We start from the raw sequence: 26915 nt of genomic DNA, 5'->3' as shown, positions 1-26915 counted from the left end.
TTCTGATGACGTAGAGACTGCCAGTAATTCAGATGACTTCCAGTTCAGCTGTTCTGTTGGGGTTATTTCTTCTCCCGCTGCAAGGTCATGCTTGTACATGCAATTTTCCCTACAAACGGAGGGAGTGTGTTATACACGGAACAGCCTCCGTGTCGAGCGCAATAAACACTACGCCCACAACCTCCCTTTAGCGTTAATCCCGCCCTCTTGCAATATCCTACACAAAGATTGGACGAAATTGTGTACTCGTCATCTGTTGCATCCTAGGTATGTCAATCAACGCTTTCTTGAAGTTTGCCTGCACTCCGGGTGGAATTGGACAACTACCTGTCAGTGTGTATAGTATTGCGACATTGAAGTAGGCCAACGTTACTGTAGTTCCGATTGTTAGAAATACAGTTTGGTTAAAAGTTCTCGATTGTCCTGTAAAATAAGACATTTCGTTCTGGTGGTTTAAGGTTGGTGTCTGGCTACAATTTTACGGGATCATTTTTCTGACACACTTTCTCGTGGACAGCGGGGTAAGTAGGTGGTCGCAGAACCCTTTGCTTTGTATTCTTTATACATCATATTGTGGTTGGGCCATGAGAGTAAAGTTCTAAAAATGTGTTACACAACACATTGTAGTTGTGTGTGGTGGGCGAGCAGCATCAATGTATTATCAGATTGAGGATACACTGCCAATCGGTGAATCTCACTAGACACAAAGTAACTGGAGCTACGTCCTCCATGTTATTATTACATAAGTCGCCAAAAGTTTAATCACACTGTTTCGCAAATAGATTAGGCCTACCAATCGCTGCAGCGGTTGTTGTTTCTACGTTTGCTTTCAAAGGATAGCATACGCCGACCGTTTATGCCTAATTATTGTGATGATGTGCTGGCCATTTCTTTAAAGATGATATTGCACATTTTCTGAAGTTGCAAGTGCAACCATGATGGGATGCTGACTTCGGTCAAAGCCACATCCAGTGGTGCAGGTTGTGATGACCACTCTCATGTGGGCATGTCACGGCCATTTGATCCATCAAACGGTGCTTGGGAAAGTCATCACGTGAACCATGCGTGCCTCCAGGTTTGCAACAACTAGTCTACAGTTTGAGGGATTACAAACACACACAACCAGTGGCGTGTATTAATGGATGCCAAGGGAAGCCCAAAAATGAAAAATAATAAAACATGTATTTCGTCTGTTTCATAATTGTCCTACGCTCAGCCTCTTGTGAATTGAATCTAACAGGAAGAATGCATCAGAGCGATCAAAACAGTCTGGCCTCGCTTGATAAAAAAAGTATAATCAATTAGCCAATCAGCGATGAGCTCAACTGTGAATGGGCCTGGCGCACCAAAAAAAGTGTAATGGGAAGCCACGTTGGATTAGGAATCACTCCTATCAAATCCCATAAGTCATTGACTGAAAAACTTGAATTGTTGCATATCGTTGGGTTGTTGTCCTCCTGTGGTTAGTCAGCAAGCTAAAATTGACCCTTGCCTAAATTAGCCATGGATGGAGATAGGGATTTGGACTTGTGGTTTTACTTCATTCTCAGCACTGGCCAATGATGATTATGCTGATTCTGATCCAACTATTAATTCATACATTGTTGTGCCCCTGGCCTTAGAGGATGGAAACTCAATATGTAGCTAGATGTAGAAGGTTAATGTTAACTAGCTAACGTTGCCCATGAATGGAAGTTAGGCTAGGGGGCAAGCATTTTAGCCAGGTAGCCTAAAATAAAAGCGTGTTCTGTATGACAGTGATGGACTGTTTCGTCAACATGAAAGAGAGGAGGATGGCATTGGCGTTTATCTTCAAGGGTGGGGTGAGTCAAAAAAAAACAATCTACTTGCACGAAGGCGTGCTCTCACACACACACAGAAATCAGAACCATGGACAGCCACATCATATTTAGCTTACGTTGATTGGACTAAATTGTTTTTGGTATATTTTAGTTGTCACTGATGATGTTGAAGTTGAAATGGTGCTGGAATAGTGGAGGCAGCTACTGTTTTCTTTGTGATTTGCAGTAACTCTGTGGTTTTAAATCAATAGTTGTTTAGTGGTCTGCAAATGTCAGAAACATTAACTTGCTTGACCCTGCTGTAGGTCATGTAGCTGTTTGTTACATGCAATATGTTTTGTGGACTTCACTGGACAGAGGTAGCTATCCGGTTTTGTGGTAAAACAAAGGTGTGGTTGAATTTATTCTGCCACTGTGTCTTCTATTGTCTCGGCCTTTGGGCCTACAGTACCAGTCAAAAGTTTGGACACCTACTCATTCCAGGGTTTTTCTTTATTTTTACTATTTTCTACAATAATAGTAAAGACATCAAAACTATGAAATAACACACATCGAATCATGTAGTAACCACAAAAGTGTTAAACAAATCAAAATCTATTTTATATTTGAGATTCTTCAAAGTAGTCACCCTTTGCCTTGATGACAGCTTTGCACACTCTGGCCCCTGCGGGCCCCTTTTTCTTGATGATGGGCAGCAGCACATGTAAGATAACCCATGTGCCAAATAGCATACAATCCACCTATTTGTCATCATTAGTTGTTTACATAGCATTTGCGAGTGACTATAAAACTGCAAGGCTGTCGCTGATGTTGTTCCTTACTTGTCCCATGCTCTACTGACACTGCACCAGGATACACTTACTGGAATAAAGTAATACATTTTCCTGGAATCTCTTCCTCAAATAATGTTTCCATTGTCCAATGTTCTTGTTTCAGATTTTGCAGTGCTTTTATGATAACTGAAAGGTGTTTCCTGAATATTTTATGTCTAAATATCATAGTTTAAATTGCTGTGTTTTTTTTTTTTTTTTTTTTTACCTGGGCCCAGATTATCTAAACATTTGATCCAGAACAAAATTATCCTGTGTTGTGTTCCCTGTTTAAAAAGACAAAGACAATATTTCAACCAAATGTTATGGCATCATATAACATGGTCTGTGTTGTAGCATATGATGTGGTTAGAGATTTGTTTCCATTGTCTCTTAAAACTACATCCAAAAATGAGGACGGACCACATCGGAAGGGGGAGCAAAACACAGGATCATTTTGATCTGGAAAAACTGCGCCGTGGTGACTTAAAAGAAAAGCAACTGCTTACTGCATTGAGTCAGACGTTGATATTGTAGTGAGGTGTAGAAATGTGTTATACTTACTCCCTGCCTGAGTTAGAGAAATATGGGGTTTAACAGTTCACTGCACAACAATAGTACAATGACAATGCTGGTTTTTAGAAAGCCACAGTAACATTATTATTTCTGTTACATAGAAAGCACTAGGCCCATGCCAAGTTATGTACAGGGCAAGAGGATGTGGTTGCTTTCATGGCCCTCATGACTGACGCTTTCTAGTAAAATTATCTTTAGCTGAACAACAGACTAGATTCCTTGAGAGGCTGATTGCACATCCCATGCTGTACCATGCTGTAATATTGTCTTTGTCTCACCACGCTCTTTAAGACAAGCGGTTGTCGCATGTCTAAACAATGTTTTTATGGTGTAGCCTACCCATAGTGGCTGCAGAGAGATACTGGTGATTTTAAATTAGTGCTGCCTTGCTGCAGTACAGAATGTTTGTTTCCTGTTCTTGAGACCTACAGTTCTCTCAACACAGGCTCAGTGAAAGTCAGTTCATGTTGACTTGCTTCTGTAGGCCAAGGCTGTATAGATCTCCAGGTCTGTCTGGTGTTGTGCCACTGTTCACAAAGCTGTGTTGTTAACCCTGGTGGAGCTCTGTGCTTCTGTGGCTCTCTGGTCTGCCTGTGCATTCCACCCCACTCTGTAATGTGAATTATGGGACAAGTGCTGCACAGACAAAAGCTCTGCTCTTTTCAGTTGTGTATGGAGAACTATAGCGAAGCCAGCAATCTTTATAGGCACTGGTAATGCCCACTTTGGATATGATCTGAATCAAGTGGTGTCCTTTTCATTCTCTGAGTGTGACTGAGTAAAAAAGCGAGAGGATTTCGACACCCACCATCTCGTATCGTTCTGAAAGCATTTCTGTAGTTAGTAAAAGATACGATTTAGCATTTCTAAAAAATAATTTTGTTAAAGTAAAGTAAAATAATTTTGTTAATTTTGTTGATCTCTGAGAATTTAATCAATTTTTTTGCACCCAAATTGGCATTTTTTTTTTTTTTTTTACAAGATTCAGATAATAGTCAAATATAGTACCCAACACCAAACTTCTTCCTACCAATGAGTAAGACATGAGAAATCCCCCCAAAATTGCAAAAAGCTACCCATGGATGCAGGGTCCGGTTGAACAAAGGAAGTTTCTGCTTTTTAGTAGTTCATCTATCTTGTCACCTATATTTTATGGGTTTTGACTGGGTTGTCACCTGTTGCCAAAGAGTTGTCTGTTTTGAGGTACTGTAAATTACAAGCTTAGCTGTTGATTGACTAACATGGGATCCATTTAAGCCCATGCACTTTGTATGACTTGAGAAACTCCAGTAAGAGGAAGTTGAAAGAAAACAACAAGTAATTGAATGGGAAGGTGACAGTTTGAGTTTTGACACATGATGATGAGTCAGTTCAGCTGCTTTGCATTGTGGTTTGAGTCTAGTTTTTGTACGTAGCACGATCTCATACCAGGGGTGTATTCTAGAGGTCCACCGATTTTTATTTTTCAATACCGATACCGATTATTGGAGGACCAAAAAAAGCCGATACCGATTAATCGGTTGATTACATTTAAAAAAAGAAAAAAATTATATATATATATATATATATATATATATATATATATTTGTAATAATGACAATTACAACAATACTGAATGAACACTTTTATTTTAACTTAATATATTACAGCAATAAAATAAATTTAGTCTCGAATAATGAAACATGTTCCATTTTGTTTAAATAATGCAAAAACAAAGTGTTGGAGAAGAAAGTAAAAGTGCAATATGTGTCATGTAAAAAAGCTAACGTTTAAGTTCCTTGCTCAGAACATATGAAAGCTATGAAACATATGAAAGCTGGTGGTTGCTTTTAACATGAGTCTTCAATATTCCCAGGTAAGAAGTTTTAGGTTGTAGTTATTATAGGAATTATAGGACTCTTTCTCTCTATACCATTTTTATTTCATATACCTTTGACTATTGGATGTTATAGGCACTATAGTATTGCCAGCCTAATCTCGGGAGTTGATAGGCTTTTAGTCATAAACAGTGCAATGCTTGAAGCACAGCGAAGAGCTGCTGGCAAATGCAGGAAAGTGCTGTTTGAATGAATGCTTACGAGCTGCCTACCACCGCTCAGTCAGACTGCTCTATCAAACATCAAATCATAGACTTAATTATAATATAATAACACACAGAAATACGAGCCTTAGGTCATTAATATGGTCAAATCCGGAAAGTATAATTTCGAAAACAAAACGTTTATTCTTTCAGTGAAATGCGGAAACGTTCCGTATTTTAACTGCTGCATATACCCTGACTCTGCTTGCACAGAACGCAAGAGAAGTGACACAATTTCCCTAGTTAAAATAAATTCATGTTGCAGGCAATATTAACTAAATATGCAGGTTTAAAAATATATACTTGTGTATTGATTTTTAAAAAGGCATTGATGTTTATGGTTAGGTACACTGGTGCAGTGACAGTGCTTTTTTTCGCGAATGCGCTTGTTAAATCATCACCCGTTTGGCGAAGTAGGCTGTGATTCGATGATAAATTAACAGACACCGCATCGATTTATATGCAACGCAGGACAAGCTAGATACACTAGTGATATCATCAACCATGTGTAGTTAAGATTGATTGTTTTTTATTACTTTGGCTCCTTGCTGCACTCGCGTAACAGATAGTCAGCCTGCCACGCAGTCTCCTCGTGGAGTGCAATGTAATCGGCCATAATTGGTGTCCAAAAATGCCGATTACCGATTTGTTATGAAAACTTGAAATCGGCCCTAATTAAATCGGTCAACCTCTAGTGTATTCATTATGCCTTGCAATGGAAGCCATTTACCGTTTAAGAACCAAACGGAAGCAAACCAAACAAAACGTTTTTGCAACAGAATTAGCGTAATGAATACACCCCAGGCAGGGTGATGCACCTGTTTCCATCAGTGTAGTGAAAGAGGAAAGGGAAGGTGACATGTCTAACGTGAAATGAGTAGGGGTGCCCTCTAACTTTCCAAGCTTTCCTTTTCTCAAATAACCTTGAAATGTAGTGGACCCTCACAGCAGAGTTTAGTAGAGCCCAGGGACAACATGTCACTCTAGTCTAAGCTCTCTCGAAATGAGCAAGCCCTTGAGCAGGTATTCAACCAATATGAATATGTCACTCCATAATCAATACATCTCAATAGTTTAAACATCAATGGCCAATACATAATATATTTTAACATATCAGGACACACATAGGAAAACTCCCCTCAACATAGAACATACTAATTACTGAGCATGCAAACCTGCTAGGTATATATGCAGACGTGACCGACCCGGTCGCGCTAGTCTGAACCCGCGGTGGTGAGTTCAGAGCCCTATACTACGTATCTGGTTTGAGGAGTTAGCGAGGAATTTGGTCAACTAGGTTCAACTCGGGATAACCAGTACCACGAAAGTGGCTCACTTTTTCACAGCACTGCGCCTGATTTAAAAAAAGGTATTTGTCCCCTTTCTAATTCTCTACTTTTGCAAATTTTTGATACTGAATGTTATCAGATCTTCAACCAAATCCTGAGTGAACAAATAACAACAATTACATATTTAATTTATTTCATAAACAAAGTTGTGCAACAGCCAATGCTTCTGTGTGAAAATGTAATTGCCCCCTTACACTCAATAACTGTTTGTGCCACCTTTTAACTGCAATGACTCCAACCAAGCACTTCCTGTAGTTGTTGATCAGTCTCTGACGTTGCTGTGGAGGAATTTTGTCCCACTCTTCCATGCAGAACTGCTGTAACTCAGCGACATTTGTGGGTTTTCAAGCATGAACTGCTCATTTCAAGTCCTGCCACAACATCTCAATTGGGATTAGGTGTGGATTAGGCCATTTCAAAACTTAAAATTTGTAGCTTTTTAGCCATCTTCATGTAGACTTGATTGTGTGTTTTGGATCATTGTCTTGCTGCATGACCTAGCTGCGCTTCAACATCAGCTCACAGACAGTTATACTTTGACTCATCTGTCCACAGAACATTCTTCCAAGAGTCTTGATGATCAACCAGATGCTTTTTGGAAAACTTGAGTCAACTTTTTGGATGAGTCCCATTATGTCTGGTGAAAACCAAACACTGCCTTCCACGGTAAGAACCTCAACCTCGTGGTTTGGGATGCTTTGCTGCCTCAGCACTTGGACGACTTGCCTTAATAGAAGGAACCATGAATTCTGCTCTGTATCAGAGAATTCTACAGGAGAATGTCCATCCGTCTGTAAGCTGAAGCGCAGCTGGGTCATGCAGCAAGACAATGATCCAAAACACACAATCAAGTCTACATGAAAAGGGTTAAAAAGTTTTGGAATAGTCAAAGTCCAGACCTAATCCCAATTGAGATGTTGTGGCAGGGTTTGAAAACTCACAAAATGTCGCTGAGTTAAAGCAGTTCTGTGTGTAAAAAATAAAATAAAAATAGTAATGTTCAAATGTCTATCACATGACACATTTAGTAATGACAGAATGCATTTAAAACTTCACGCACAGTAATACTTTTGAATGACTTCAAGGGATACTTTGTCAATGTATCTTCTTCTCCAGAGTCAGATGAACTCGTGGATACCATTATTATGTCTCTGCATGCAGTTTGAAGGAAGTTGCTAACTAGCTGTAGCGCAATTGATAACTAGCGTTAGCGCAAGGACTGGAAGTCTGTGGATATCTGCTAGAGAGCATTGGCTGCAGGCTGACTTCGGTCGTCAGTTGGACGGTGTTTCCTCCGACACATTGGTGCAGCTGGCTTCCGGGATAAGCGGGCGGGTAGGGGGCAGCATTGGGAATTTTAGATGAAAAGCGTGCCCAAATTAAACAGCCTGCTACTCAGCCATAAAAGCTAGAATATGCATATAATTAGTAGATTTGGATAGAAAACACTCAGACGTTTTTAAAACTGTTTGAATGATGTCTGTGAGTATAACAGAACTCATATGGCAGGTAAAATCCTGAGAAAAAATCCAACCAGGAAGTGGTAAATCTGAGGTTTGTAGTTTTTCAACTCTTTGCCTATCGAATACACAGTGTCTATGGGGTCATATTGCACTTCCTAAGGCTTCCACTAGATGTCAACAGTCTTTAGAACCTTGTTTGATGCTTCTACTGTGAAGTGGGGGCGAATAAGAGGGGAATGAGTCAGAGGTCTGCCAGAGAGCCACGAGCTGGCCACGTGCGTTCACGTGAGAGTTAGCTTGCGTTCCATTGCATTTCTGAAGACAAAGGAATTCTCCGGTTGGAACATTATTGAAGATTTGTTAAAAACATCCTAAAGATTGATTCTATACATCGTTTGACATGTTTTTACGGACTGTAACAGAACTTTTTGACTTTTTGTCTGAAACTAGTGTTCGCGCGTCATGAATTTTGATTACTGGGCTAAACGCGCGAACAAAAAGGATGTATTTGGACATAAATGATGTACTTCATCGAACAAAACAAACATTTATTGTGGAACTCGGATTCCTGGGAGTGCATTCTGATGAAGATCATCACAGGTAAGTGAATATTTATAATAATATTTCTGACTTTGTTGACTACACAACATGGTGGATATCTGTTTGGGTTGTTTTGGTCTCTGAGCGCTGTACTCAGATTATTGCATGGTGTGCTTTTTCAATAAAGTTTTTTTGAAATCTGACACAGCGGTTGCATTAAGGAGAAGTGGATCTAAAATTCCATGCATAACAGTTGTATCTTTTAGCAATGTTTATGAGTATTTCTGTAAATTGATGTGGCTCTCTGCAAAATCACTGGATGTTTTGGAACTACTGAACATAACGCACCAATAAATATTAACTTTACCGAACAATACATACATGTATTGTGTAACATGAAGTCCTATGAGTCATCTGATGAAGATCATCAAAGGTTAGTGATTCATTTTATCTGTATTTCTGCTTTTGTGACTCCTCTCTTTGGCTAGAAAAATGGCTGTGTTTTTCTGTGACTTGGCTCTGACCTAACATAATCGTTTGGTGTGCTTTTGTCGTAAAGCCTTTTTGAAATTGGACACTGTGGCTGGATTTACAACAAGTGTATCTTTAAAATGGTGTAAAATACTTGTATGTTTGAGGAAATTTAATTATGGGATTTCTGTTGTTTTGAATTTGGCGCCCTGCAGTTTCACTGGCTGTTGACGAGGTGGGACGCTACCGTCCCACATACCCTAATGAGGTTAAGAAGCGCGGTTTGGCGGGTCATGTTTTCGGAGGACGCATGAATCAACCTTCGCCTCTCCCGAGCCCGTTGGGTAGTTGCAACGATGAGACAAGATGAAAAAGGGGGTAAAATACAACGAAAACAAAAAGCTTTCGCAAAAGGAATATGCTTGTTCACGCTAGCAACATAACAATGGCAAACATTTTGCAATTTGTCACAGGTGCTTTCCAGTGCACATCACAAGCTTTTTTGTGTGATCCTGTGGCTTATAACTAGAGGTCGACCGATTTAATCGGAATGGCCGATTTAATTAGGGCCGATTTCAAGTTTTCATAACAATCGGAAATCGGTATTTCTGAACGCTGATTTTGCCGATTTTTAAAATATATATATATATACGTTTTTTTTACACCTTTATTTAACTAGGCAAGTCAGTTAAGAACACATTCTTATTTTCAATGACGGCCTAGGAACGGTGGGTTAACTGCCCTGTTCAGGGGCAGAACGACAGATTTTTACCTTGTCAGCTCAGGGATTCAATCTTGCAACCTTACGGTTAACTAGTCCAACGCTCTAACCACCTGCCTCACGAGGAGCCTGCCTGTTACGCGAATGCAGTAAGAAGCCATGGTAAGTTGCTAGCTAGCATTAAACGTATCTTATAAAAAACAATCAATCATAATCACTAGTTATAACTACACATGGTTGATGATATTACTATTTTATCTAGTGTGTCCTGCATTGCATATAATCGATGCGGTGCGCATTCACGAAAAAGGACTGTCATTGCTCCAACGTGTACCTAACCATAAACATCAATGCCTTTCTTAAAATCAATACACAGAAGTATATATTTTTAAACCTACATATTTAGCTAAAAGAAATTCAGGTTAGCAGGCAATATTAACCAGGTGAAATTGTATCACTTCTCTTGCGTTCATTGCACGCAGAGTCAGGGTATATGCAACAGTTTGGGCCGCCTGGCTCGTTGCGAACTAATTTGCCAGAATTCTACGTAATTGTGACATAACATTGAAGGTTGTGCAATGTAAAAGGAATATTTAGACTTATGGATGCCACCCGTTAGATAAAATACGGAACGGTTCCGTATTTCACTGAAAGAATAAACGTTTTGTTTTTGAGATGATAGTTTCCGGATTCGACCATATTAATGACCTAAGGCTCGTATTTATGTTTCTTATTATGTTATAATTAAGTTTATGATTTGATAGAGCAGTCTGACTGAGCGATGGTAGGCACCAGCAGGCTCGTAAGCATTCATTCAAACAGCACTTTCGTGCGTTTTGCCAGCAGCTCTTCGCAATGCTTCAAGCATTGCACTGTTTATGACTTCAAGCCTATCAACTCCCGAGATTAGGCTGGTGTAACCGATGTGAAATGGCTAACTAGTTAGCGGGGTGCGCACTAATAGCGTTTCAAACGTCACTCGCTCTGAGACTTGGAGTAGTTGTTCCCCTTGCTCTGCATGGGTAACGCTGCTTCGAGGGTGGCTGTTGTCAATGTGTTCCTGGTTCGAGCCCAGGTAGCGGCGAGGAGAGGGATGGAAGCTATACTGTTACACTGGCAATACTAAAGTGCCTATAAGAACATCCAATCGTCAAAGGTATATGAAATACAAATCGTATAGAGAGAAATAGTCCTATAATAACTACAACCTAAAACTTCTTACCTGGGAATATTGAAGACTCATGTTAAAAGGAACCACCAGCTTTCATATGTTCTCATGTTCTGAGCAAGGAACTTAAACGTTAGCTTTTTTACATGGCACATATTGCACTTTTACTTTCTTCTCCAACACTTTGTTTTTGCATTATTTAAACCAAATTGAACATGTTTCATTATTTATTTGAGGCTAAATTGATTTTATTGATGTATTATATTAAGTTAAAATAAGTGTTCATTCAGTATTGTTGTAATTGTCATTATTATAAATAAATAAATCGGCCGATTTAATCTGTATCGGCTTTTTTGGTCCTCCAATAATCGGTATCGGCGTTGAAAAATCATAATCGGTCGACCTCTACTCATAACTTCTGCTTGCATTAGACAAATGATTTGACTGACTTCATCATATCTGTGGAATCGACTGGAATTATAAAATGGTATTTTTTGTCCTTACTCCAGTCTGACAGGAAGTGGACATGGCAAGAAAAGTACAGGGGAAGTAAACCAAGATTGCAATCAAATCTACCAATTTCAACGCCAATACGAGCAGTAAAGGTCACAGGCAATTTAAACTCCTTGTTTCACCTGTGTAGGACAAGAGGAAGTGACATTTTATAAATGAGGATTCATCCCAAATGGCAACCTATTCTCTAAAGTGTACTACTTTTGACCAAGGCACAGGAAAATCTTACCATTTAGGACGCAACCCTAGGTTTCTCTGCAAAGCAAAATGCGGTTGGAGCATGTTTGTTCACCTGTTATCCAATCACAAAGACCCAATTCCTTGGATAAGTTCTGTTATCTGAATCTGTCAATGGAGCATATCAGATATGATGACGCAAAGAATGGAAGAAATCTCAAATCCCGTGATTTTAAAATGTTACCCTGACTAAACAGTTTGCTCCTGTTTCTCTCTTCTGGATGTCCGTACATCTGGCCTACAGTACAACATGGTCTTGCTACTGTATACATTTACATTTACATTTAAGTCATTTAGCAGACGCTCTTATCCAGAGCGACTTACAAATTGGTGCATTCACCTTATGATATCCAGTGGAACAACCACTTTACAATAGTGCATCTAACTCTTTTAAGGGGGAGGGGGGGGTTAGAAAGATTACTTTATCCTATCCTAGGTATTCCTTAAAGAGGTGGGGTTTCAGGTGTCTCCGGAAGGTGGTGATTGACTCCGCTGACCTGGCGTCGTGAGGGAGTTTGTTCCACCATTGGGGTGCCAGAGCAGCGAACAGTTTTGACTGGGCTGAGCGGGAACTGTACTTCCTCAGAGGTAGGGAGGCGAGCAGGCCAGAGGTGGATGAACGCAGTGCCCTTGTTTGGGTGTAGGGCCTGATCAGAGCCTGAAGGTACGGAGGTGCCGTTCCCCTCACAGCTCCGTAGGCAAGCACCATGGTCTTGTAGCGGATGCGAGCTTCAACTGGAAGCCAGTGGAGAGAGCGGAGGAGCGGGGTGACTTATAGACGTATAGGGACTTGTTATCAGGACAGTTGTAGCCTAACCATCACATTGCATATTATTGTGCATTTGAGCTACTAGGAGAACATTGTGTTCCTTCCTGTGTCCAGTAAAATGAGAAGGGTGGCAGATGTTTGTTGATAACTGTATGATCTCTCAGGGCTGGGGGATGCTCTGTAGTTCTCTACCTTTCCCTGGTGGTAATTAGGATTTTGTCAAGGCTTTTAGCAAGTACACTGTAATGTAGGAAGAATACCAGGCCTGGGTTAGCATGGCTGCTCAAATAACTAACTGAAGTCATGACCGCTGTTAGTGGAAAATCACTCATTTAGAAAATATAAGTGCACTGTTACGGAAGGAATGAGGAGCAGCAACATTTCTGTGCTATGTTGTCTGCATTACATGGCCTACATAATTCAATGGTTTGTTGACGATGACAACAGTGACATTATATTCTACTGGTGATGAATATCAATGATGTGGTTCCTGTTTACTTTGAAGTCTGAATAGTTTTCTTGTAATGCTGAATAAATCTTCTAGTATCAGACCTGGGCTGGAGGGAGATCACAGGGTTTCTGTCTGGCTCACCTCGCCCAACAGGGATGCCAAAGTTCAGGGTTTATTTTGGTCTGTTTCTCGGTGAAGGCTGTGTGTTGAGCTGAACAGGATGTCTCTGTGTTTATAGGAAGCTGGCTGAGGTACCATCAAATACTTTGTCTTCGGTTTCTGAGGTTTTCCTGTCAGTGCGAATATGACGTGTCTATACATGCTCTCATCAGATTCAAGACAATCAGAGTTAGAACAAATCAATTGATCAAGGTATTGGAAATGTTTCAAAGTAGAGACATACTGTACGGTGGCCTCAAGGTTTCGTCCTGCATTGGCAAGCTCTCAAGAGCCGATCTTATTATGTATCACGAGACCACAGCTGTTCCCCTCATTAGTATCTAGTTTCCTTGTGTCTTCCCTGCCTTCCATTTCTCTCTCACACTGTTTCCTCGTGTGTGTGTGTCCTATACAGGGTTGTGGAGGCAGCCGGCAGCATGGCCCAGTGGAACCAGTTGCAGCAGCTGGAGACCAGGTACCTGGAGCAGCTGTACCACCTGTACAGCGACAGCTTCCCCATGGAGCTCCGGCAGTTCCTCGCCCCCTGGATCGAAAGCCAGGATTGGTGTGTACTTTCCTAGTTCCTGTGGTTCACAACATCACTACAGAATGGGTACCTAGTACCTACAGTTCACTAGTACCACTGCTGCTGGCAACACTCGGCAGGATGACATGGCTCAAATGTTGACTTTAGTCATCAGTGTGGTATTGATTTCCCTCTACAGTCGTTTTTGATTTATTTTGAAGTAGCATCAACAACTTTCCAGCTAGACTGTTAGCAGGGAACGTCAGGGAACAACACACAGGAAATGATTGTCCTAATTGGCATCTCATGATGGCAAGTTGTCAGTTCTGCCAGGGAAAAGGGTACTTCCATATGAATTCAATAACTTTTTGATAGCACCCCTTTTGATTCGAACAAAACCTTCCATATACATTTGCCCATTGTGGAAGTGCTCCGAAAGTGACTTTTTGGACCTGAATACCAAAACCTTCAAGAGATAAAGGTGCTCAAAGTTGACCTATATTGCATACCACACCCTACCACGAGACATGTCTTCATCACTGGAAAATATAAACGGTTGAGATTAATATCATTTAGAAGCTTACGAACAGGGTTGTCAAACTATTTTATAATTTCATTTTTTGACCTTTTAATGTCAATTATCAAAAAAACACGTAAACTCCAGTGTTTTTTCATATTCGCATATGTTGAGGCTAAGAACCTATTTTTACATAATCTAAGGTTTTTGTGTTGTGCCCGCCATCGGTTGAGACACAACATGCTCATGAATACAGGTGGGTGTCATGTTTTGGCTGATAAATGTGCTCAAATGGGAAACTTTCAAATGGTACCACAAAGATGGTTGTAGGTCCACACATAGAGAATCTTGACTTAATGGGAATATGTTTTCAATTATACTGTCAATCATCCATAGGAAACCTATTGAAATATACATAATAGAATAGACATTACCATTTTTAAGTTGACATTCGTTGGTGGGTGGACCGGCAGTAATCTTTGTGGTAGTAATTACACTGAACAAAAATATAAATGCAACATGCAACAATTTCAAAGATTTTAATGAGTTACAGTTCATATAAGGAAATCAGTCAATTGAAATAAATTCATTTGTCCCTAATCTATTGATTTCACATGACTGGGAATACTGATATGCATTTGTTGGTCATAGATACCTTAAAAAAAAGGTAGGGGCGTGGATCAGAAAACCAGTCAGTATTTGATGTGACCAGCATTTACCTCATGCAGCGCGGCACATCTCCTTCGCATAGAGTTGATCAGGCCATACTATTAATTCTATTTCTATGATTGAAATGACACCCACCCTGTATTCAACAGCACGTTGTGTCTCAACCGATGGCGGCACAACACAAAAACCTCAGAGGATCTAAAGTAGGGTCTAAGCTACAACGTATGAACAAAATCGGAGTTTACACGTTTTTAGATCATTGACGTTAAAGATAAAAATATATATTTATGTTTTTATTAATAAAACAAATAAAATAAACAATCGTTTGACAACACTTTTAAATTATATCAAACTCAACCGTTGATATTTTCCATTGGTGAAGATATGGATGTCTCATGGTGTGCTGGGGAATGCCAAATGGTTCAACTTTGAGCATGTTTTGGCATTCAGGTCCAAAAAGTCACTTTCTGACAGCTTCTTCCATTGGCAGACATTTATGGAAAGTTTTGTTTAAAGCAAAAGTAATGCTGTCAAAAAGTGACTTCAAATGGATTTACCCAAGGCTATTTCAGTTCCCAAACTTCCTTGTTACCGTAAAAGTCTGTGCTCCTTATGCAAATATCTTTCAATCTTTCCTGCCAAATGGTTCTTAGTTTCATACCAAAGCAAATTAGATTCAGTGGGTCATATTTTCATATATATATATATAGAGAGAGATATATCATGGATATCAGTGCATTCGGGAAAGTAGTCCGGCCCCTTTCCCTTTTTCCACATTTTGTTACGTTACAGCCTTATTCTAAAATGGATTAAATTAAAACATGTCCTCAGCAATCTACATGCTCCCCATCCAACCTGACAGAGCTTGAGAGGATCTGCAGAGAAGAATATGAGAATCTTCCCAAATACAGGTGTGCCAAGATTGTAACGTCATACCCAAGAAGACTCAAGGCTGTAATCACAGCCAAAGGTGCTTCAACAAAGTACTGAGTAAAGGGTCTGAATAATTATGTAATGTGATATTTCAGTTTTTTTTTTAATACATACTTTTGCAAACCTTTCTAAAAACCTGTTTTTGCTTTGTCATTATGGGCTATTGTGTGTAGATTGAGGGGGGGGGGGGACAATTGAATCCATTTTAGAATTAGGCTGTAACGTAACGTGGTCTGAATGCATTGCATTCGGAAAGCATATCATATCTTATCTGTGGATTTATTTTTTACAATTTGTTTGACTAATAACTAGAGATATGAACATTATTAGAGGCTAGGTTGTTACTATAGGTTGTTCTCAATACCCTACCTGGTTAATTAAATAAAGATAATAAAAGAAAAAAAGCTTTCGCTAATCCACTCTCTATATGCTCTATGCAGGGCGTACGCAGCGAACAAGGAGTCCCACGCCACGCTGGTGTTCCACAACCTGCTGGGGGAGATTGACCAGCAGTACAGCCGCTTCCTGCAGGAGAACAACGTGCTCTACCAGCACAACCTGCGGCGCATTAAGCAGCACCTGCAGTCCAAGTACCTGGAGAAACCTATGGAGATCGCCCGCATTGTAGCCCGCTGCCTCTGGGAAGAGCAGAGGCTGCTGCAGTCCGCCACCACCGCCGCACAGGACGGAACGGCGTCTCACCCGTCTGGCACTGTGGTGACGGAGAAACAACAGATCCTGGAGCACAACCTGCAGGACATCAGGAAGAGGGTGCAGGTGAGACTGCATGTTTAGTCCAAAGAATATGTGGTTTTACACAGGCATATTATTTAATACCTCATTTGATTTACATGCTTTGCTTGTTACTTTGCTATAGGATATGGAACAAAAGATGAAGATGCTTGAGAATCTCCAGGATGATTTTGACTTCAACTACAAGACCCTTAAAAGTCAGGGTGGTAAGTTTCACTTTTAATATTACATACAATTCTAGATTTCTTTTTATTGAATTTTATCAGAATTTATGGATAGGATATGAATCTGTTAGAGGCTCTAATTTTATACTCCACTACTACTATTTATTTAGCTTGTTGTTTTGAAACTCTGACCCACCATCAAATACTACCAAATATCACTGACTCTTAAATCTACAGATAACCCACCCAACTCCTCTCCTATTTGCTCAGAGTTGTCCCAGGACATGAATGGGAACAGCCAGGCGGCAGCCACCAGGCAGAAGATGTCTCAGCTGGAACAGATGCTGAGTGCTCTGGACCAGCTCAGGAGGGTAGGGCCCTTATACACCCCTCCTTAGTGTCCATCTGACCCTACATCGTACACACCTTCTTGGAGGGTCCTAATACCCTGAATCAGTATAGTCAGAATTTCTGCGATAAGTAGGCTAGGCTAGTTGACATTCTGCTCGAACCACATACGTGTGCAATAAATGACATAAACCTGCATATTTACACGTTTGTTAAATAGTAAGCTATAGAGTTGGGTTAGTCATTCTCAGCAGCAAGCTCAAACTGTCTGCCCCAAGCAGCCTGCTTCCCTATCCGTTGCAGCCCCGACATAAACGTTTGGACTCAGCAGCAGTACCTTTCACTACACATGCAGAGATCTGTGATATGTGTGTTGACATTAATGTGTGCTCGTTCCTTCATTTTCAATTGAGTTAAATTAATATTCATGCTGCTGTCAGGCACTAGATATTTATGAGCAAGATGAGGAGGGCGATAATAGCTGTCTAATATTGGAGAATGTGAGGCTGGAGACTATTTAGTTTAAATTTCCCTGAGGCCAAAATTGTAAAACAAATTCACTAATCATGTTGTCTAACATGATAATCATCCTAAGAATCGTGTGCAATATATAATCGTAGCCTCGATGTTTGAGAACCGGGCCAGCAACCGGAGGGTTGTCGGTTCGAATCCTAGTGCTGGCAGGGAGTGAGCTGGTAACCGGAGGGTTGGTGCAAGGAACTTAACCCCCTAAACTGCTCATTGGGCGCTGCACTGCGGCTGATGTCCATCTCGTGTGGATTAATAAAATGTATCTTAAAAGTAATTCCAGAGCCCCCTGAATATCACTTTAACACTGGTTAAATCAATGTCTGAAGGATGTGCCGTTGTCCCTCTCTGTTGTAGCAAATTGTGACTGAAATGGCAGGGCTGCTGTCAGCCATGGACTTTGTCCAGAAGAACCTGGCAGATGACGAGCTGGCTGACTGGAAGAGAAGGCAGCAGATTGCCTGCATCGGAGGACCACCCAACATTTGCCTGGACCGCTTGGAGACATGGTCAGTTACCATTAGTAGCCTTTACTTTCCATGTTAAAATAATTTTATGTGCCCTCCTCATGACCGTACACCATCTCCCCCAACACTCATGTAGAGTAAACGTCAGAGTGGCGAAGAAGGAGAAGTTGCTGTTATTGGTAGTCAATACAAGATACCATAAGATTAAATTGTAGTTCCAAAATTGTTTAACAAAGTAGCACTGCCATAATGAGTGACCTAGATTAACCTTTGTGACCTCTAGGATTACTTCCCTGGCTGAGTCTCAGCTGCAGATCCGCCAGCAGATCAAGAAGCTGGAGGAGCTCCAGCAGAAGGTGTCCTATAAGGGAGACCCCATCATCCAGCACCGGCCCGCTCTGGAGGAGAAGATAGTGGACTTGTTCAGGAACCTCATGAAGAGGTGGGGAGCTTCTCTTTTAGCTTCAATATCTATCACATGTCCAGATGGTTTGGATATTTATTATAGGATCAAATTTGCATAATATTCAGATGTTTTGGATACATGGCATAGCCTTTTGGCAAATATGGAGATATTTTATTATGATGGGCATTAGACAAAACTCTGAAGCCTCATCTATCACAGACTTCCACCATTGTGCTCTAATGCACCGCCTCTTATCTGGTCGTTGTGTTGCAGTGCGTTCGTGGTGGAAAGGCAGCCTTGTATGCCCATGCATCCAGACAGACCACTGGTCATCAAGACAGGTGTCCAGTTCACCAACAAAGTCAGGTAAGAGGAGCTGCGGGACAACTCAATGCCACCAGTTGATGACGATGTTGAATACAAAACTGCCTTATTTGATGTCTTTGGCGTTTGCTTTATGTGCTCTCACCAAATGTTATTTTCCAAAAATGTTCTCTCTTTTCAGATTACTGGTGAAGTTTCCAGAATTGAATTACCAGCTGAAGATCAAAGTTATTATTGATAAGTGAGTTTTACATGCCTTGCCTCCATCACTCCCACGATCATGTCCGATTTGCGTAGAACACCACGATCGACTCAGTCCCAGGGAAGTTGTGAATTGACCTCTATTGTTTGTTTCTCAGGGAATCTGGGGATGTGGCTGCCATTCGAGGGTAAGTGACTTTAATGTTACGTTGAAACCCTTTGTCTCCTACGCTATCAATATTAGAATGTCCCTTTTGCCATGGAGCCTGTGAATAACCTACCCTACCTGCTGTACCCTGCTTCTCCCAGGTCCCGAAAGTTCAACATCCTAGGTACCAACACCAAGGTGATGAACATGGAGGAGTCCAACAACGGCAGTCTGTCAGCAGAGTTCAAACACCTGGTGAGTGGCTGTCTGTCAGTATAGTGGTGAGTCTAGTGTGGTACTGTACAGTATGTGGCTTGACTGATAACTGCCCTTCTCTTTCAGACCCTGAGGGAACAGAGGTGTGGCAATGGTGGCAGGACCAACAGTGATGTGAGTCCCACACTCAATCTTGAATGCTCCTTTTCTTATGGTGACTGATGTAGCTATACTGTTAACTTAAACTTATAATTTGGGGAATTGATAGTACCATTGTCATCAGTATTGATAGTAGCATCAAATCGACCTATAACCCTGACTGTCCTGTTCCTCCCCAGGCCTCCCTGATCGTTACAGAGGAGCTCCACCTCATCACCTTTGAGACCGAGGTCTACCACCAGGGCTTGAAGATCGACCTGGAGGTGAGACCTAGCTCAGCTCTCTACCCGTGTGCACACAGGCTGCTTGGGGAGTTGCTGTTGTGCTTCCTGACTCCCAGGTGGTCTTTGTCAAGTCTCATTATGGCGACACCAAACACTCAGCATGTAGTCCCCTAACTCCACCTTAATCCTACGTCAGCGGTAATTGCATGGAGATTAGATATTTAAGGCCACGAGTTAGCTCTGCCACACACGCGAGCCAATAGACAAAAATAGTCATTATCATTAGCTTGATGGTGCCCTAGGCTTCCAGGGGCCTGGCTCTGCTCTCCCCATGCACAGAATACCAATGAGCTGATTCAGTAATCACACTTGTTCTCCATGCTTTCCCTACTGTTGCTTCTCCTCGCCCCATCATCCCTCCCCTCAACCCCCGGCCGGTGGAGCGTGTCCAGGGGTAATCCGTCTCTGACCCGCTCTACACCTCCCTCTATCACCGTAGCTAGCCCAAGCCCCCTGCTGGGACACAGGAATCATTCATCTAATGGTTATGTCCTGCAGGGCTTAGTGCTTTGTGTTGAGCTCAACACTGCGGCGATGCCCCACCCTGAACACAGCAGTGTGAAAATGCATTAGCCAGGATAATTAACACATTAGCATTGAGAAATGGAAGGAAATTAGCGTGCGTGCGTTTGAGTGAGAGGGTTTGGCACTCCCACGTTGTGAAATAATTGATCACAACACTCCGTCTTCTATAAACGACACCATTTAGCGAGGCGAGGGGTGCTGCTGTGTGATTGAAGACTTAATTCTCAGTGAGGGGCTAAGCACTCCATGTCTCTGCCATCTCACTCAGGACACGGACAGCTTTTCCTCCCGTACGGCCGACTACTTTGTCACAGCAATCCAAAGAATAATAGTATTAAATGAATGTATTAAATGGCATTTCATGTCAGACTTGAATAGAATGACCAAACAACCTAGGTTAGTTTTGAAAGCCTGGCAAAAGGTGCTTCTGCTCCATACGTATATCCTAATTGAGCCTACGTCCAGGTTAACCATTCTTCATGCGTTTTCTCTATGGTCCATTAGACCCATTCTCTACCAGTGGTGGTCATCTCCAACATCTGCCAGATGCCCAACGCCTGGGCCTCCATCCTGTGGTACAACATGCTGACCAACCACCCCAAGGTAAGACGGCTAGGGCCACCTCGCGTCAGACCGCTGTCCTGTAACTTCTGGCCCCCAAATACAGTCTTATTGATATCATCTTTACTGTGTCATGCCTTCTTTGCATTGGCATCTGTCTTGAAGAGGGTTAAAATGTGTGTGAAATCCAGCTTGACCTCCTCTTCCTGTTGTCATGTCCTATAGAATGTGAACTTCTTCACCAAGCCTCCGGTGGGAACGTGGGATCAGGTAGCGGAGGTGCTGAGCTGGCAGTTCTCCTCCACCACTAAGAGAGGCCTGACCATCGAGCAGCTCACCACCCTGGCTGAGAAACTACTAGGCGAGGAACCTTTCTGTCTGCAACTCTACCTTCATCTGGATTGGATGGCTCCATAGCAATAGAATGTCTATCACAGAACATTGAATGAGAGTCGGAATGAGTGTCCAACTCCAGTAAATATATTTCTATGGATGGTCTGTATGGCGTCAATGCCTACTAAATGTGTTTGTGTTGTTTGTCTAGGGCCGTGTGTGAACTACTCTGGATGCCAGATCACCTGGGCCAAGTTCTGCAAAGTATGTCCTTGCCCAATCAGTCTCTATTGATGTGTTGTTATAGCTATCTATCTGTCGTAAACAACTTCACAGTTTGAATTGATTAGTTCCTCCTTTGTCCTTCAGGAGAACATGGCGGGTAAAGGCTTCTCTTTCTGGGTATGGCTGGACAACATCATTGACCTGGTCAAGAAGTACATCCTGGCTTTGTGGAATGAAGGGTGAGAGGTCGCTTCTGTTTGTTTACCGACTTGTTACTGGAACAGCTGGGCAAAATCCAAGTTGGAGGGAGTTGAGTTCATGACATTGAGTTCATATGAGCACTGCTGAGAACTGTAATACTGAGCCGTTGAACCCTAGATAGCGGGAAACTGGATTGAGGAGGAGTACAGGTTTTAGGGTAAATGCGCAAGTGTCAAGTGTAATGCAGTTAAATTGTCTTTCTCTGGCTTATCCGTTGTAAGTGACAATAAAATAAAATAAATATTTTTCTCTCTGCTCTCTCTCTTTCTGCAGGTATATTCTGGGTTTCATCAGTAAGGAGAGGGAGAGGGCCATCCTGAGCCCTAAGCCTCCTGGCACCTTCCTGCTGCGCTTCAGTGAGAGCAGTAAGGAGGGAGGCATCACCTTCACCTGGGTGGAGAAGGACATCAGTGGTAAGAGGACAGTGTGTTGGGCTGGCTGGCGCTCTGTCTCTTTCTCGCTTTTCTATTGTGCATGTCATTCGGTCTTTGTCTGAACTAAATAATGTGCAACATAATCTCATTATTGCTCTCGTGACATGGTTTCATATCCCTCTCATTCTCTCTGTGTGTCTGTAGGGAAGACTCAGATCCAGTCGGTGGAGCCTTACACCAAGCAGCAGCTCAACAGCATGTCCTTTGCGGAGATCATTATGGGATACAAGATCATGGACGCCACCAACATCCTGGTGTCTCCGCTGGTCTACCTCTTCCCAGAGATCCCCAAGGAGGACGCCTTCGGGAAGTACTGCCGACCGGAAGCTGCTCCAGAGGCTGAACTCGGAGACCCGTGTAGTAGTAAGTCAATCAGGAAGTTGAACGTATTGTCATGAAAACTGTGGGAGTTAATGGAAGAAGATGTGGAAGTACCTCCATAATGAATACTTCTTTACCGTTTTGGAGGTTGGTGCTTTGTGAGATGGGGAATATTTTGATCTGTGTGTAAGTTAAAAGGTGTTTTGTTTTTCTCCCACAGCCATTCAACCATACTTAAAGACAAAGTTCATCTGTGTAACCCCGTAAGTATCCACTTTCCTTGAGAGCTGTTAGTGTTCAATTCCCTCATAGGAGTTAGTTAATGCTCCTAAGTGACTTCACACTAGGTTGTGTAATGGAAACTGGGACAGTCATGTTGCAAAATGTTTAACTTTTCTTTCTTCTACGAAATGTTTTGAGTGTCCTCCACAACATCCCCTTGTTGGCTTCTTGTAGGGGGGGGGGGAAGTTTACCCTGGAAGAGTGGTTCCCAGATCGTTCCTATATAGTCATCACCAACAAACTGACAGACGGATTCACTATTAGTCCGTGTCTTTCCCTTATTTATACAGTCATTGGTCTGGCCTGGGGACAGTAGAACAGGAAGCACAGGACTGTAGGCAGGCAGGAGCAAAGTGTACACATCTCTCTAGACAAAGCAGAGTGGAGGAAGCAAGTAACGATCCCCAGACAAGCATACAGATCACTGATACGAATCGCTCAACACAACACCACTAATAGAACCAAAGAGAGAGCTTTCCTTGCACATCTAAGGGAACAGACAGAGTGTGTGTGAGGTGTTCTGTAGCCCATGCAGTGCTCTCTATTCCGGGACGGAGAGGGTGTGTATGAGTTTAGCAGAGGGATCAGAAGGGTGTGTATACTGGCTAACCCAGAGGTGGAGGTACTGTTTTCGGGGGGTGTAGCAGCGTTGGAGAGGTTTGCTCAGTGAGAACCTGACCTATCTCTGTAGGATTAGATGAGTATGTGTACTACATAGGTAGAGGTGTCTGTTGGGGTGGAGGTGGGGTGTTGGAGAGAATTGCTCAGTGAGATCCTGACCTGTCTCCGTAGGTGCCCTTCCGTGTTCATGGACTTTCCGGACAGCGAGCTGCTTGGGAACGGGATATTCCCTGGGTAGGCAGTGGGGGAATGGCATGTAGGGCTGTGTGTGTGTTTCTCTACGTATGTGTGTGAGAGGGTGGGTGAGACTCAGACAAGGAATGGAGTAATAAGTCTCTCGGCCTCCTCATTTAGACCCCCCCCTTCCCCCCCACCGTTTTGTTTCCAACTCACTGCCACTCTCCTTGGTTCTAACACCACAGCATCTTCCAGTCATATTGTATGCAGCCATTTTGAGTTGGGTTCATTCTACTCAATGATGGCTTCCCTTTCCCAATCACATCCTCAGTAGATCATTCACCTTTCAAACTCCATTTTAAGTCTACGTACTGGTGTCATGACCACTCCATTAAAATCAGTCCACACTGGCCATGTTTAGTTTACTGCTTGATAATGGTATCAAAACGGTCCCCACTTCACAGTCATTATGAACGGGCTAGAACAGCAGGAGGGGAGAAGAGGCTGTGGATTGATAGGCTGTAGACTGAGGGGCTCATTAGAAGTGCCTTCAGTGGAGATGAACTCCTAAAACCCTAACGTTGGTCCTTCTTTTAGTTCTCCACCGCGGGAAGTCGGTGTCCCCTTAATTGGGGAGGACGGGCTCGTGGTAATGGTTGGAGCCGAATCAGTGGAATGGTATTAAATACGTCAAACACATGGTTTGATGCCATTCCATTCGCTCTGTTCCAGTCATTATGATGAGCCGTCCTCCCCTCAGCAGCCTCCACTGTTCTCCACATATGTTGTGAGACGTCATTGCACTTTTAGAATGGAATGTCTGTCAGAAAACCCTCTGGTTTTGGTGTGTTTCTGCCCACTGGCTTGCTCTAACAAACTAGATTGTCTAGAATACTTGTCATTAACATTCCCACTAACAATCCCAGCATCCTTATGTGGCAATGTGCTCAGTGCTGCCCCCAAGAGGAGAAGTTGTTTCTCTCTTTCACACATCTACTGCTCTCCTTTCCCCCTTTCTTTCTGCTACTGTAGTCTAACTTCAGTCATTCGTTTGCTACTGGGAAGCACATTGACACATCATGGCTGAACTGTCCTAACCTGTCACTAATCCGACCCAGTCAACACTGAACTACTTGATTCATGTATTTAAACCTGTAATAATGTGGAGTATTGTCCTTTTCTATGGTGACATAACAGCAGTGATGATGATGAAAATGACTTGCGCACTGGAAGTAGACTGACAGTTAGCTTATCGCTTGTGGTAAAAAGGACATAGAGGTCTAATCACTATGATGTCTGTGTGTGACTGTATGTGTGTTAACATGTAGTCTTGGTGTCTCTCTCTCTTCTCCTGTATTGTCTTGTTGCAGCACTAACTCTGGTAACACCAGTGACCTGTTTCCCATGTCCCCTCGCACCCTGGACTCGCTGATGCACAATGAGGCTGAGGCCAACCCTGGCCCACTTGGTAAGTCCTAACACACACGCACACAAACACACACATGCACATACTCGTACTGTGCTTGCATGTGAGGCAAGGTTTAACTTGTTTTAATGGCAGCCCTCTTGCTTTCTGTCTTCCCAGACTCCCTCACTCTGGACATGGAGTTGAGTTCTGATGTGGCGTCACCCATGTGAAGAGACGAATGAGCTAGACTCATTTTAAATCTTTTAACTCCCCGTTTTAAAAAAAATATATAATCCACATATAATCCTCTGTCCCATATTGTGAAAGGGAACAAGATACATTACATTTAGCCACTTGTTTTGTTCTTTACCTTTCACCTTAACGCCTAAAAACACACCTAGTGTCATTGCGCAAAATGGTACGCAGAATTATCTGGATATGTGTGTATCAAAAGTTAAACATTCACCTTCTGCTACCATTTCTGTCAAGCCATCGACGCATACAGTTTGATGCATATGTTAGATAATGGCAAATGTAGCGTTCCATTGGAAAGGAATGTACTTTAGGTGTACCAAAATGCAATGACGTTTCGAAAAGCCACGTCTCAGTCCCTGTGGGTGTTTCACAAAGTACCTTATTTAAATTGTAGATTTTTTTTTATACAAAAGTATATATTTTTTTCCTTGACTTTCTTTTAAAATGGTTTTTATCTCAACCTTCATTTATGAACCAGCGCTTTTGTTTTTATAAGAATGTCTAAAGAGGAAGATTGCTGTCTAGCTTTTCAAAGATAAGTTATTTGTTAGCTTCATAGTTCTCAATTACCTATTATATGATAACCTTTTTGGTAGTCCGTCTGTGTCCCATGTCATTCTCTATTGAAGGGGACACCTGTATCTTTATTTTTATTTGATTGAGAAATATCCTGGTCCATTCTTTCCGATTTGTATCTTATTCCTTATTACATATTACAAAAAACCTGCATCTAGAATCTCACTAACACGAGTCAGTAATATATGTTTGTAAAAACCAAGGAGATGAGAACCAAGGTGACTAGTGAATTTGTTAATTGAACATTCATTCATATAGGTAGTTTGTGAATGGCGCTTGTTTTTGTTTTAGGTGTCTGAAATGGCATTGATAATGGCAGGATATTTCTCTGACCTTCTCTCCTGTCTCAGCCTGGGCTCAGCCCTGCTCTCAGCTGGCAGGCAGCATGTCTCAGTTGAAGGGAAGATACTGATTTCTTCCCTGGATTGTAAGAGCACATTGACGTTTGTCATGAATCTTGCCCTGAGCAATTTCCACTAGCTGGACCAGCTGCAAATTCAAAATTGGCGACGTAAAAATGTATGAAAAGAAAAATTCCCTTTTTTCCCCTTAATTTAAGGTTGGGGTTATCAGTGTGGGTTAGGGTTGGGATTAAAATCTGATTTTATGACTGTGGCTGTGTCAGCTTGTGACCACTGCAGAGCTCCCTCCAGGACAAGATTGATGACAATGAATGCCAACCTGTTATTGTAGATAGAAATGTACATTATTCTTTGGTGTTTTGAATTCATACATACCCCCTTGTCCTTCATAGTTTGTCATAATGAGAATACCATTTGTTGTTTTCATTAAACCATAACAATAGAGATGATCATTGCCGCAGTACTGCATTAGTCTTTGCCTAAATGGTTTATGTAGTGCCTTTCTCATACCGTATGAATGATTTATTTTAAGCTAACACTTCTTGTATGTGTTGACCTTGTTTTTTTTGTAATTTGCATAATGTTAGTATCAGTTTCAAGTGATATTTCACTATTCTGTTTGACTGTATATGCGCATGATGTGATGCCACATCACACACAACACCACACTTGTCCATCACTTCCTGACTTAAGTGCTCAGTTGAATCGGTAATTGAGTTCACTCTGTAGATGTTATTTGAAAAAAGATATCTGTAAATTATGCTGTAATTAATCTTCTATTTGTTTAAAAATCATAAAAACAAAAAAAATTATATCTCATGGA

The 26915-nt window shown here is 41.8% G+C and overlaps 1 protein-coding gene across 4 annotated transcripts; it reads left to right on the top strand.

The window, feature by feature from the left end:
* Positions 1–299: 299 nt before the first annotated feature.
* Positions 300–26915, top strand: LOC120035921 (signal transducer and activator of transcription 3). 4 transcript variants are annotated; one of them, XM_038982409.1, is made up of 23 exons: positions 300–521; positions 13524–13673; positions 16194–16530; positions 16631–16712; positions 16941–17041; positions 17904–18055; positions 18297–18455; positions 18693–18785; positions 18925–18984; positions 19103–19132; positions 19254–19347; positions 19435–19482; positions 19647–19730; positions 20781–20879; positions 21063–21198; positions 21382–21434; positions 21540–21634; positions 21930–22069; positions 22235–22453; positions 22632–22674; positions 23486–23548; positions 24862–24959; positions 25077–26915. In XM_038982409.1, exons 2-23 carry the CDS (start codon positions 13546–13548, stop codon positions 25127–25129), a joined length of 2367 nt encoding a protein of 788 aa, XP_038838337.1. In that variant the 5' UTR covers positions 300–521; positions 13524–13545; the 3' UTR covers positions 25130–26915. The 4 variants fall into 4 exon arrangements, with proteins under 4 accessions (XP_038838337.1, XP_038838328.1, XP_038838344.1 ...); XM_038982400.1 differs by having other exon boundaries at positions 16908–17041; XM_038982416.1 differs by lacking the exon at positions 23486–23548 and having other exon boundaries at positions 16908–17041.

The sequence above is a fragment of the Salvelinus namaycush genome, chromosome 3, assembly GCF_016432855.1.
Source record: "Salvelinus namaycush isolate Seneca chromosome 3, SaNama_1.0, whole genome shotgun sequence".
Taxonomy (NCBI): domain Eukaryota; kingdom Metazoa; phylum Chordata; class Actinopteri; order Salmoniformes; family Salmonidae; genus Salvelinus; species Salvelinus namaycush.
This window is presented reverse-complemented; position numbering and strand designations above follow the sequence as displayed.